At 40.6% G+C, this 13,726-nt stretch overlaps 1 protein-coding gene across 1 annotated transcript in view; it reads left to right on the top strand.

Moving 5' to 3' along the window:
- The window catches only part of LOC108534656 (SHC SH2 domain-binding protein 1-like), a 14,653-nt gene extending 10,890 nt beyond the window's left edge, over positions 1-3,763 (top strand). The window contains exon 4 of the mRNA XM_017880124.1: positions 2,637-3,763. Coding sequence (XP_017735613.1) covers positions 2,637-2,962 — 326 coding nt within the window. The 3' untranslated portion in view covers positions 2,963-3,763. The remainder of the gene's footprint in view (positions 1-2,636) is intronic.
- The last annotated feature ends 9,963 nt before the right edge of the window (positions 3,764-13,726 follow it).

Below are 13,726 nucleotides of genomic sequence, written 5' to 3'. Positions count from 1 at the left end.
TGTGTGTGTGTGTGTGTGTGTGTGGTTTTGAAAGTGATAAATTGTCAACAACTTGCTAGAAATGGAACAAATGGAAATGTTGATTAAAAATGGCTGATAAAACTTACCTGTAAAATACTTTATCTTTGTGCTGTACATTTGTACTGTGTTAAAGGCTAAGAAGTAATTGTAGTAATCTCTTACAGTCTTGCCTTTTAAAAACTGATTGTCATTATCTCAAACTGTGACTCACAGGGTGCCGGTATAGAAATCTACCCTGGGAGTCAGTGCACCCTGAGTGACAATGGGATCCATCACTGCAAGGAAGGGATCCTCATTAAGGTGAGCATTGGCCAAAACACCCACTTTTCAACAGATAGAATGGCTTCACCTACAAATTATGCTTTATTAAATTGTTGGGTTCTGTCTTCTGGTTTTGAAAAGCAAGCAGTATACACATTTCGATAATATCAGTAGTCAGTGATTGGAATCTCTTGTGAGAATGCTTTGTTACCTATAGATCTGCAGAAATGACAGAGGAAAGCTGTGTCACTAAGGGCTCAGACTGCTACAACATGGGACGAAGCATAGCTTTTCTCCTTTATTTTTGGAATAGTGTGAATAAAGAAGATTTTTAAGGCAGGAAATGTTGAATATGACAGTTCCTAAAACATTTGTTTTCAATGTCACAGGACTTCTTAGATGAACATTATGACATTCCCAAGATATCCATGGTGAATAACATAATACATAATAATGAAGGTTATGGTGTTGTCTTGGTGAAACCTACAATCTTCTCTGACCTGCAAGAAAATGCTGAAGATGGAACTGAAGGTATGTTTAGTAATTTTTAATATAAAAACCAGACATAATTTATTTCAGCATTAAATGCTGATTAAGGATCTGAGTCTTCCTCTGTTCCTTAAAAAAGGTTGTTGGGATATGCTTGGGCAGAGAGAGAGAGAGAGAGAACCTTGATAAAGCCATAACATTATAGAATGTGAAAGAAACTTTCAAGGTCAACTAGCTCAACTATCATTCAAAATCTTGATGTTGTGGTTTCTGTGTAGTTCCCTTATCATGCTTAGCTTTGTTTTTTTTTGTTTTGTTTTGTTTTTTTTTTTTTCTTTGAGACGGAGTCTTGCTCTGTCGCCCAGGCTGGAGTGCAGTGGCCGGATCTCAGCTCACTGCAAGCTCCGCCTCCCGGTTCACGCTATTCTCCTGCCTCAGCCTCCGGAGTAGCTGGGACTACAGGCGCCCGCCACCTCGCCCGGCTAGTTTTTTTGTATTTTTTAGTAGAGACGGGGTTTCACCGTGTTAGCCAGGATGGTCTCGATCTCCTGACCTCGTGATCCGCCCGTCTTGGCCTCCCAAAGTGCTGGGATTGCAGGCTTGAGCCACCGCGCCTGGCCTCATGCTTAGCTTTCAATGAGGGTGGATGTGTGATAGCAACGGTGGGTATGTGATAGCAACGGTGGGTGTGTGATGCTATGGTGGGTGTGTGATAGCAACAGTGGCTCCTACTGGCATTTGTTAAGGCTGAAGGCAGTGAAATGAATGTACCAGTTTGCAGGCTGCATTTCCTGGAGGGGATAGTGGAGTTTACCTCTGTTTTTATTGGTGGAAGTAAATGCCTTCCTGTCACCTGCCGTTCTTGGCAGCAAAGGGGAACTAACTCAGTGGAAATCTGTGAACTTCAAGCTATGAGGTAGATCACTATCAAGCTTTGATGTAGGTGAGGAAAGTTTAAAGCAGTTTATTTATTTAATCAGCTTTTTCAGGTAGAAAGAGTTTAAAGGGTAGTCTTTGTCATCCTTCAGGATCTGCTCCAGTTACATCTCTGCAAGTTCTTTATTTATTCACAGATCTCAAAAAAGTAAAATCAAGGTGTCAGCTCCCCAGGACTCATCTGAAAGCTCTGGGGGCAGACTCTTCCTCCAGACGCATTCATGTCATTCATTGGCAGAATTCATTCCTTTAGCTCGTGGGTCTGAAGTCTCCATTTTCTTGCTGGCTGCTGGCTGTTTGCTGGGGCTGGCATTCAGCTCCTAGAGCCTGCTCTCAGGTTCTTGCCTTGTGGTCCCCCCATCTCAGCAACAGAGAACATCCCTCAAGGCAAATCTCATGCTCTGAATTTCTCTTGACTTCCTCTTTTGCAACCAGCTGGAGAAAACTGATAAGCAATCTTAATTACATTGTAAAATTACAATGCAAAATTCTTCTGCCATTTTATAGCCATGAAAGTAATCCCAGGGGTGGGGATCATGGGGCCTATCTAGAATTAGCTGCTAGATTGGGACTTCATTTAGAAAAGTGGCGCTATCTTATCAGTCTGCATCCTAGCTCCTGACACAGTGCTTAGCAGATAGTAACTATCCAGGAAATGTCTGTTGAGTAAAAGTGATTCTGGGATGAAAAGGGTGAAGGAAGAGTTCAAAATTGTTGATCCTGCCTGAGGTTCAGGGAACCTTGGCATAGAAAGCAAGGCAGCTGCTTGTTGAGAATTTTATGGCAAACAATTTGTAAAATCCAGTTAGAGGACAGCAGAAATCCTTACTGAAAGAAACCTGAAAGCTCTAACAGACTGTGTAGAAATACATGTTTTAGTTGGGTTAGCTTGTATATTTAACTTTGTTATTATTTGTTTGTTTCTCCAGAAAATAAAGCACTTAAAATTCAGACAAGTGGAGAGCCAGATGTGACTGAAGGAGTGGATCTAGAAGAACTGATGCAGTGTGCAACTGGTAAAATGGAGCTTTATGCAAGAACTGACCCTTCTGAGCAAGTCGAGGGAAATTGTGAAATTGTAAATGAACTAATTGCTGCCTCCACACAAAAAGGCCAGATGAAGAAGAAAAGGTTGAGTGAACTGGGGATCACTCAAGCTGATGACAACTTAATGTCACAGGAGATGTTTGTTGGGATTGTGGGGAACCAGTTCAAGTGGAATGGGAAAGGTAGTTTTGGCACATTTCTTTTCTGACAACAGTGATGTAAGTAGATAGCAAAAGACTGGATTTTGCACATGCTGCCCTAAGAATCACTGCTGCCATTGTAGTTTGCTTTAATGTCTATGTTTTATATTTGATTATTTGGGCTTGAGTGAAAGGTAGATTTATTTCCATTTGCAGGTGTTGCACATAAAACACTCCCTCTTTATAAGAAAAATCATAAATGCATATAAAATAGAAAATATTTGGAGATTCCTATCTGAAAGTCTTGCTTTCTTCTACACATGGTTCTCTCATATTAAGCCTGATAGTAACTTTTTAGTGTAATTACCTTTAGCACTTCAAAGATGAGGAAGAAAGGAAGGGACTGTAAGACTAGTGCATAAAAATGCAATAGATGTCATATGTACAGGGTTCTTCTTAGAGTTGCCTTTTCATCCTAATTACAGTGAGTCTGATTTCCATCTTGTACTTGTCTTAAAATAAAAGCTTTTATGATTGGGAATTTATCTGCCTAATCAGACTTATTATTGAGACTGTCAATGGGATGCATTTTTCTGTTGAGCTATGCAGTCATCAAAAACAGTGATAGACAGCATAGGAAGTTTGAAGCAGAAATGAAATGTGTTATTCAGAGCCAATGTTGTCCATAGAGCATTTTTACTGTTGCTGAATGGGAATGATTAAAAACAAGGTATTTTTCAGACCAGGTTGTGGCTCACACTTGTAATCACAGCACCTTGGGAGGCTGAGGCAGAAGGATCACTTGAGCCCAGGAGTTCGAGACTAGCCTGGGCAACATAGTGAGACCCTGTCTCTACTAAAAGTAAATTAAAAAAAAAAGGCCGGGTGCAGTGGCTCAAGCCTGTAATCCCAGCACTTTGGGAGGCCGAGACGGGCGGATCACGAGGTCAGGAGATCGAGACCATTCTGGCAACACGATGAAACCCCGTCTCTACTAACAATACAAAAAACTAGCCGGGCGAGGTGGTGGGCGCCTGTAGTCTCAGCTACTCGGGAGGCTGAGGCAGGAGAATGGCGGGAACCCGGGAGGCGGAGCTTGCAGTGAGCTGAGATTGCGCCACTGCACTCCAGCCTGGGCAACAGAGCGAGACTCCGTCTCATCAAAAAAAAAAAAAAAAAAAAAAATTAGCTGGGTGTGGTGGTGCATGCATGTAGTTCCAGCTATTCAGGAGACTGAGGCTGGAGGATCCTTGAGCCCAGGAGGTTGAGGCTGCAGTGAGGTGTGATTGTGCCACCGCATTCCAGCCTGAGTGACAAAGTTGAGACCCTGTCTCAAGAAAAAAAAAAAAAGCATTTTTCTCTTACCATTGCAGTATTCTGATTATAGTACTGACATAGTCAAAATGATTAACTGTACAACCTGTATTTGCTGTGTGTTCTTGGTATCATATTGTAAAACACAGCTTTTAAAATATTTATATTTTAAAACTGTATGTGACATTAATATGCCTAATGATTAAAATTATAGTGATGAAATAACAAAATTGAATCTTGTTATATCTTTTCAAACCCACTATGGGCCATAGTGTCAGTGTAGCATTTGTGGTTCATTGAAGAACACATGGTATTTGGTATCTGTTTTCATGCTTTAGAAAGAGTATTACATTTTTTCCCATTAAGTGTGGTTATGTTTGTTTTTTAAATTTGAGTAAAAAATAATTGTTATTTTTTGGATGCTACTAAATGTAGAACTTATGTTAGATTTATTATTTGATCATTGAAAGGTATTTTACTTCAAAAAAATCTTGTTGCAAAGAGGTTCAAAAGTAATGTTCATTTCTGCATCAGTTTCAGCCAAATGTTGATATTAAAACCTTTTATTCTTTTTTTAAATTTTGCCTCTAGATGTGATGCCTTAAGATAAAAACCAATTATTCAACTTAAAAAAAAAAACACTTCTTTTTTTTTTTTTGAGATGGAGTCTTGCTCTGTCACCCAGGCTGGAATGCATGGGGCCATCTCGGCTTACTGCAACCTCCGCCTCCTGAATTCGAGCAATTCTCCTGTCTTAGCCTCCTGAGTAGCTGGGATTATAGGTGCCCGCCACCATGACCAGCTATTTTTTTTTGTATTTATTTTATTTTGTTTTGTTTTTAAGATGGAGCTTCGCTTTGTCACCCAGGCTGGAGTGCAGTGGCATGATCTCAGCTCATTGCAATCTCAGTCTCCTGGGTTCAAGTGATTCTCATGCCTTAGCCTCCCGAGTAGCTCGTATTACAGGTGCCTGCTACCATGCCTGGCTAATTTTTGTATTTTTAGTGAGACGGCGTTTCACCATTTTGGCCAGGCTGGTCTCAAACTCCTGACCTCAGGTGATCCACCCACCTCGGCCTCCCAAATCACATTGATTTTTCAATTTAATTTCTACTTTATCTTGGTTTAGATTTTGTAGATAAGTTAGTAACATTAATACGTTCCTTGTTCCTTTTATAACATGGAGTTTTCAGATTTCATTTCTATTTTAGCTTAAATCTTAGCTTATATTAATTTTTATTCACGATTCATTATAATGAGTAGGCCTTCTTTGTTCTTATTTAAGTTATATGCAATACATTTTGCCTCAATCATGGAGTGGTAAACATCTCAAATGGTATAGCATAGGGAATTTAGGGAGTGCTCTAGAAGGGTATGGATTTGATATTTGAGATGAAAACACTGATGTGGAAAAAGGATAGCCTTCTGTGTTGACTAATTGTGTGTCCTATTCTTATGGTCCACCCTTTGTGTGACCTTGAATTTATGACAGGTAGCAAAATTCTATACCTTGATTTGAGTATTTTATTTCAGCTTCTTCAGATGTATTTCCCTTCCTCAGTTTCTTGTATTGTTGCACCATAGGTAGTAACATGAATATATTTTTAAAAACTGTCCAGAAATCATTTGATTTCAAGTGTGTATACTTCACTTTTCTGGAGTTGTAGAAGGATGGTGAAATAACCATTTTCTGGATTTTGCTTTTCAGAGGGAGATTGAAGAGAGTTCTATAAAACACTAATGAGCTCATAAGAACCATGTCATTCATGTTTCTTTGTAATTCAGTTTGTTATTTTTATTCTTATTCCTTCCTAGGAAGTACATTCCATAGGCTTTTATGGAAATTGAGCTGAAATAAATTTTGATAATTGGGCTTTGATGCAAAATTTATGTATAGCATTTAATTTTATAACATTTTGTTTTATTCTGTGATTAAATATATATGTATATGTATATATATTTTAAAGTCTTATATGTGTTGAAGTGAACATTCTCCTCTTTTCCAGTTCTCACTATTAATAGAAAATATATATCTTTTAAAACAACAAAACAGGCATAATATACCAATGCTCTGAAAATTGCTATTGCTATTTTCCCTTAATATATTGCAGAAAATATGTCTGTACATACAAATCCACCTTATTCTTTTGATAGTTGTGTTATAGCCCATTGCCAGAATTCTTTCAGTTATAAGTGATAGAAACTCAACTGAGAAAGGATGTATGAGAGTTGGTTCCTGGAACTAAACATCTAAGGATGAGAGCTTGATGACATGTCTTACTTTTATAAGGTTTCTTTACAGTATGAGTTCTCTTTTCTTTCTTTTCTTTTCTCCCCTCCCCTCCCTTCCCCTCCCCTCTCCTCTGGTGGAGTCTTTCTCTGTCACCCAGGCTGGAATGCAATGGCATGATCTTGGCTCACTCCCAGTTTCAAGCGATTCTCCTGCCTTAGCCTCCTGAGTAGCTGGGACTACAGGTGCACGTCACCATGCCTAGCTAATTTTATATTTTTTAGTAGAGACAGTCTTTTGCCATGTTGGCCAGGCTGGTCTCAAACTCCTAACCTCAGGTGATCCACCTACCTTGGCCTTCCAAAGTGCTGGGATTACAGATGTAAGTCACCACACTGGTCCAGTGTGAGTTCTTCCATGTAGTTAAAGGGAACAAATAAGAGTGAATACTTTACTACATTTCTTACACACATAGGGTTTTCTCCAGTGTGAATATTTTAACGTCTTATAAGAGAACATGGAAAACAAATGCTTTCCTATGTTCCCTACATTTGTAGAGTTTCTCCCCAGTATGAGTTGTTTCATGGTTATGCAGGTGACTGGAATGAGTGAAGTGTTTACCACATTTCTTTCTTTCTTTTTTTGAGATGGAGTCTAGCTCTGTTGCCCAGGCTGGAGTGCAGTGGTCGGATCTCAGCTCACTGCAAGCTCCGCCTCCTGGGTCTACACCATTTTCCTGCCTCAGCCTCCTGAGTAGCTGGGACTACAGGTGCCTGCCACCTCGACCGGCTAGTTTTTTGTATTTTTTAGTAGAGACGGGGTTTCACCGTGTTAGCCAGGATGGTCTCGATCTCCTGACCTCGTGATCCGCCCATCTCGGCCTCCCAAAGTGCTGGGATTACAGGCTTGAGCCACCGCCCCCCGGCCTAACATTTCTTATATTTGTATGGCTTCACACCAGTATGAGTTCTTTTACGGTTATGGAGGGAACTGGAATATCTGAAGGTTTTACCTCATTAATTACATTCATAGAGTTTCTCCCTAGTATGAGTTTAATTATGATTATGAAGGTGGCTGGAATGAGCAAAATCTTCACACATTCCTTATATTGATAGGGTTTTGCTATAGTTCGTGGTTATCAAGGGAACTGAAATATCTGAAAGCTTTACCACATTTCTTACATTTATAGAATTTTTATCCAGTGTGAATCCTTTCATGTATTTTAAGAGACAAAGGAAAATGGATCTTTTCTACATTCCCTATATTCATAGTCTTTTGCTAGTGTGAATTCTTTCATGTATTTGACAGGACCTGGAAAAAGTGAAGGATTCCCACATTGATTTCATTTGTAAGGTTTCTCTTCAGTGTGAGTTCTCTGATGGATTTGCAATGAATTGGGAAAATCAAAGGCTTTCCCACATACTGTACATTCATAATATCAACTTCCAGTGTGTATTACCATGTGTCCTTGGACACTGGTGAGAAATGAAGACTTTTCCACATTGTTTACATGTGTATGTCTTCTCTCTGCATTCCTCACACTCATGATTTGTGTCCAGAATTAGGTATGATACGCCTCCAAAGGGAGGCATGGCAGGTGAAGACGTTTCTACACATGCTGCTTTTACATGGCTTTGGGGCAGGAAAGTAAAATAAAGAAAATAAAAGAGAAAACAAGGTTTTTTTTAGAGAAACAAGCTTTCTGTATTAGGTTGACTCATCCCAAAAGAAGTAACAGGCAAACTCCAGACCCAGGCAAAGTCTCGATAACATTATCTAAGAAGCCAGGGCTCCAAGGAATGTGCTCTGGAGAGTCTCCCAGCACTCCCTCAACATGAGGAGAAGAAAAACAAATTGTTATTTTCCTTTCCCCTATAGTGTGAGAAAACTTATGAGTTTATAGGTTCCTGTTTTCTGTAACTACTAACTCAAAGTATTCTGTTTTTCATCTAAGCAGCACAGTGAAGTCATAAGATGCCTGAGCAGGCCTGGATTGCAGCCATCTAGGCACCATAGCGAAGGTTATAAGCTCCTGCAAGGGACTTGAGCAAACCTACATAACAGCCATCTAGGCCCCATAGCAAGAGTCACATGTAAGTCTGAGTTATGAACCTATCACAGTTTGAGTTACTGCATTTGTCTGCTTCTGTACACTCTCTTTTGCTCTACTACGCTTCATGCCACTGTAAGCTTGTTTCAAGCTAGCCAACCCCCTTTTAGAAGTGTGTATAAAAGTCAAGTCCTGTGAACCAGGGAGGTGGAGCTTGCAGTGAGCCCAGATCGCGCCACTGCACTCCAGCCTGGGTGACAGAGCGAGACTCCGTGTCAAAAAAAAAAAAAAAGTCAAGTCCTGTCTTTGTTCTAGGCCCAGTCCCTTGATATTAATCCACTAGTGCACTTAATAAAATCCTCCTGATCCACCTATTGGTCTCTCCAGTCTCCTGATTCCCACAACAGCTTTACTCCAGTAGGAATTTTCTTGTTCAGATTAAGATTTGGAATCTGGCTGAACATTTCTCCATGCTGACTACCTTCTTTACTTTCACAGTCTTGCTACCATATGGCATCTTTGATTTCTCCAAGAATTTTTATACTGATCCTTAGTGGTCTGGTTTTCTCATTTGTTTCCTATAGAAGCTATGTTTCTAAAAGTTTCCCACGTCACATTCCCTATAGAGATCCTTTTGGGAAGGATCCTGCAAAGCCCACCCCTGCAGGGTGAAGTTACAGCCACAACCTCAAAGGCCATTAGTCAATTTCCCAGCTTCTGGAGTATCTGAATGGTCTCCCAACAGATCTGCTGGTACCTGTAGGTCACAGGATGATGGAAGCCCCAGAGGAGCCTGTGGGGGTCTTTTGGAACAGAGGAGACCAAGAAGTGAATAGGGACCTAATCTGCTTTCTGTCTCTATGGATTTGCCTATTCTTGATATAGCAAATAAATGGAATCATGTAATATGTACCCCTTTGTGTCTGGCTTCTTTCAGTTAGCATAATATATTTGAGGTTCTTCCAAGTTGTAGCAACCTATGTTGATTCTATAGCTAGGCATGAGTACTTTCTTTTTATGGCCTAGTACTATTCCACTTATGTACATAAAACAATTTATTTATTCCTCTATTTATCTATTGATGGATATTTGGGTTGTTTCCATCTTTTGGCTGTTAAGAAAAACGCTGCTTTAGGGAGTATAATCTTAAAGTTTTCTGCCTTTCCAACTGACAAAGATTAAAAACATTTATATTTTAAATTACTTTGATTGTTGTAAGATTTATTATTTGTACCAGTCACCAGTAAATCTGTTCATGGATACTCAGATTCCTTGATGTGGACAAGAGCAGCCATTCTGATGATGGCCATCAACCAGTGAATCTAAATATGTGCTGGGAACTTTTTGTCTCATCCTGTGTTAAGTGCTATAGATGGTGGGACTTCCAAAAGAAACATAAAGAACAGTTGTTTATTACTTTACCTCACCCCTTGCCCCTGCCCCAGAATTGCATGGGATACAAGAAATATGAGTTTGTTTTTAAGCTATTGATTATGAACCTCTTGATTTTTAAACGTCTCTTATGAGGCACATGATCCTCTCATGCATTATCACAGTAGTTGCAATTCCACAAAATTTCTTAGCCTAAAATTTGCTAGACAGAATAACCTTTAGCCATTATCAACACTTGCAGAATTCTGGGCAGTCATATTTCCAATGTTGACTTTCCATGCATTAATGGAAGTTGTCAGCTGCTTCTTAAAAATTTATTTTAGGCTGGATGCCTGTAATCCCAGCATTTTGGGAGGCTGAGGTGGGAAGATGGCTTGGGGCTAAAAGTTTGAGTCCATCCAGGGCAACACAGCAAGACCTCATCTCTAAAAAGTTTTAAAAATTTGGAAGGCATGGTAGCATGCATCTGTGGTTCTGGCTACTCAGGAGGTAGAAGTAGGAGGATTGCTTGAACCCAGGAGTTAAAGGCTGCAGTGAGCTATGATTGCACCACTGCAATCCAGCCTGGGTGACAGAGTGATGCCCTGTCTCTTAAAATCACAGGCTGGGCACAGTGGCTCATGCCTGTAATCCCAGCACTTTGAGAGGCCAAGGCGGGTGGATCACCTAAGGTCAGGAGTTCGAGACCAGCCTGGCCAACATGGTGAAACCCTGTCTCTACTAAAAATACAAAAATAAGCCAGATGTGGTGGCAGGCACCTATAATCCCAGCTACTAGGGAGACTGTGGCAGGAGAATCACTTGAACCCAGGAGGTGGAGGGGTTGCAGTGAGCTGAGATCATGCCATTGAACTCCAGTCTGGGTGACAAGAGCAAATCTCCATCTCAAAAAAAAAAAAAAAAAAAAAAAATCACAAATAACTATAATGTATTATGCTTCCTATGAGAACAATGCAAAGATTATTTCCATCCACCTTTGACATCATCCAAACAAATAGGCCTGAATGCAGAAAAGTCTTAATTTTGGATGTAAGCAAATAGAACCAGAAATATCTGAGATTCTGGGATGTGAATGTGTTCATCTGAAAGGGTTAATGTCATGGATCCATTCCACCCAGATTCCCCTTTATCTAAGTTTTCTCAAATGTGTCCACAGTCAAACATCAACCATTTTAGTCGAATTTCAACGCAAATGAGCTAGAGAAATCTTAGAAATTTGACCTGCTTACCAATTGGCTACTAATATAGAGTCTCCCACTTCCTTTGGAAATTGTTCCAATCTGGACGATTCAAGACCAGTTTTTAGCCAAGATCGAGTAATAGGTCTCAGGTTTCCCCCATACCTTACCTAGAAGACTGGACAAGATACCTGAGACAACGGTTTTCCAGATGTTACATAACAGACAACACAGGGCGATAATACCTAAGAAGAAAACTGAAAAAGTAAGTTCTACAATTACACCAGCTTAGTGCCTAAAGGCAGATTCCAGGCCTCAGTACAGGGAGTGGAGATGAAGCCCGGTTAATTCACTAAGTCAGGGAGATAGAGTCAGAGTTTAGAGGCCAAGGCAGCCAGAATTTGCAAGACAGAGCACTGGAAGGGAGGGAGATGCACAGACAGCACCAGAAACCTGTAGAGGGTCCCCTGTGGTATCGCTTGAGTACCAATCTGCAGGTGTCTAGCTTGTAGATGGCCGTCTTCTCCCTCTGCCTTCACATGGTCTCTACTCTGTGCCTGTTTGTGTCCTAATCTCTTATAAGGATGCCAGTCACATTGGATTAGGGCCCACCCATAAGGACTCATTTTACTTTTAATATACAGGACTTGTCTCGAAATACAGTCAGATTTTAAGGCACATAGGTTAAGACTTCAACATAACTTCAATTTATGAATTTTGTGAGAGACAGTTAGCCCGTGACACCTTCCTAATGTGGACAGTTATTGGAAGCCAGATTAAATTTATGAAAAATTGGTACTGAAAATATTTCAAAAGTAACATTTTAATAATTTTCAGGTCTATATAGTTAACCTTGAGCTACCTACTTTAAGATGTTGCTAAATAGGGCATGCTTTATTAAATAGGTATTTTATTTTTGATTACTGCATTGTTTATTTTTTTACACACTTAACAGATTTTAAATCAATTAAATAAATATACTGCATCTCCTTTATGGATAAATCATGTGCCCCGGAGACCCCAAAATCTTGATGACATTCTGTGAAGTTACACAAATGTATCTAAAGAAACATATCTGTTCTTGTTCTGATTTCAATTCTAAATAAAAATCCAATTTCAAAATCAATTAAGAATTATTTTAATCCAGGAAACCTTAGAACTGTTACACATGTAAAGCCTTGTCTCTGAGAGCCTTTTCTCCTCACCACTGCACCACTCCACAAATCTTAGCTGGTGTGGCATGGCATTGCCCCCAATCACAAGAACCTAAGAGCTCAGCCCCAAGATCACCACCATCATGGGTTTGCTCAGCCTTCGGTCTGTGTGACTTCAGCTTCTGGGGTAGGTACAAGGCAATCAAAATGGATGAAGAAACACTTCAGCAAAGCAATCATGATTTGTCCACAAAACAGTGAAAAACTGTAATGTAAAATTAATCCAAACATAAATCTAACACCGTTCTGCATTTCTTGAACTTGGTTTTATATTTGCACAGTGTTCTTGGTCACCCACCAATATTTTCTGCGTCTTTCTGAAGAACTTAATTATTAAGTTACTAAACCTGCTCTTTTGACCATAAATCAACAGGATTGTGATTAGAAAATTCACATAGTACTCTGTGCAGGGCACTTGACAGTGTGGCGAGTGTAGTGCAATTAAAGATGGGATAGAAGTCTCTGACTTCTGAACTGGACACAGGAGTTGTCAAAGTCACCAGACAAGGCAGTGAAATGGTATGGTCAGAACTGAGGAACGTCATTTCCTTGGAAAGTCTTACAAATATCTAAGCACTGCCTGAAGTCAACTGAATACATTGCTCCATACACTTCCACAGAAATGGGTAACTGGCACCCATTCATTATGATCCATGTCATCTCTGTCACTACTTCCCAGGCAGTGTCTCTGTCCCCCACCCCGAGCTTCAGGCTGTGTTTCCAGCTGCTGCTCTGCTTCTGCCATCGATGCTGCCTGCAGCGGCTGGGTCCCTTGCTGGATGGCACTGTGGGCAACCTGCATCCTTTCACAGGGCACATGGTTCTCGTGCCTTTATGGAGCACACATCTTGGCAAATAAATGCCTCAGTGCAGGAGCCACATGCAAGGCGTTTCCCTTCTGTGTCTTCTTCTGTGATCTTGAGGTGGGACTTGGGTTTGAAGGCTTTGTCACTCATGTGGCATGCAAACTCTTTTGTTAAACTGTGAACTCTCGGACAGTGCTTTAAGTAAATAATTTTCCACACAGCTCACAACTGTAGGGATTACATCCAGTGTGTGTGCATCGTATGTGTGTGTGTATCTTTTTTTGTTTTAAGATGGAGTCTCCCTCTGTCACCCAGGCTGGAGTGCAATGGCGTGATCTTGGTTTACTGCAAACTCCGCCTCCTGGGTTCAAATGATTCTCCTGCCTCAGCCTCCCAAATAACTGGGATTACAGACACCCACCACCACGCCTGACTAAGTTTTGTATTTTTAGTAGAGATGGTGTTTCACCATGTTGGTCAGGCTGGTCTCAATTTCCTGATCTCGTGATCCGCCTGCCCTGGCCTCCCAAAGTGCTGTGATTATAGGTGTGACACACTGCACCCGGCCGTGTGTATGTTTTGAGACGGAGTCTGTCTTGGGGCCCGTGCCGGGGGTAGTGGAGAATGAACAGACACAAGAGACAAAGA

The sequence above is a fragment of the Rhinopithecus bieti genome, unplaced genomic scaffold (genome assembly GCF_001698545.2).
Source record: "Rhinopithecus bieti isolate Rb0 unplaced genomic scaffold, ASM169854v2 scaffold_12517, whole genome shotgun sequence".
In the NCBI taxonomy this organism is placed as follows: domain Eukaryota; kingdom Metazoa; phylum Chordata; class Mammalia; order Primates; family Cercopithecidae; genus Rhinopithecus; species Rhinopithecus bieti.
This window is presented reverse-complemented; position numbering and strand designations above follow the sequence as displayed.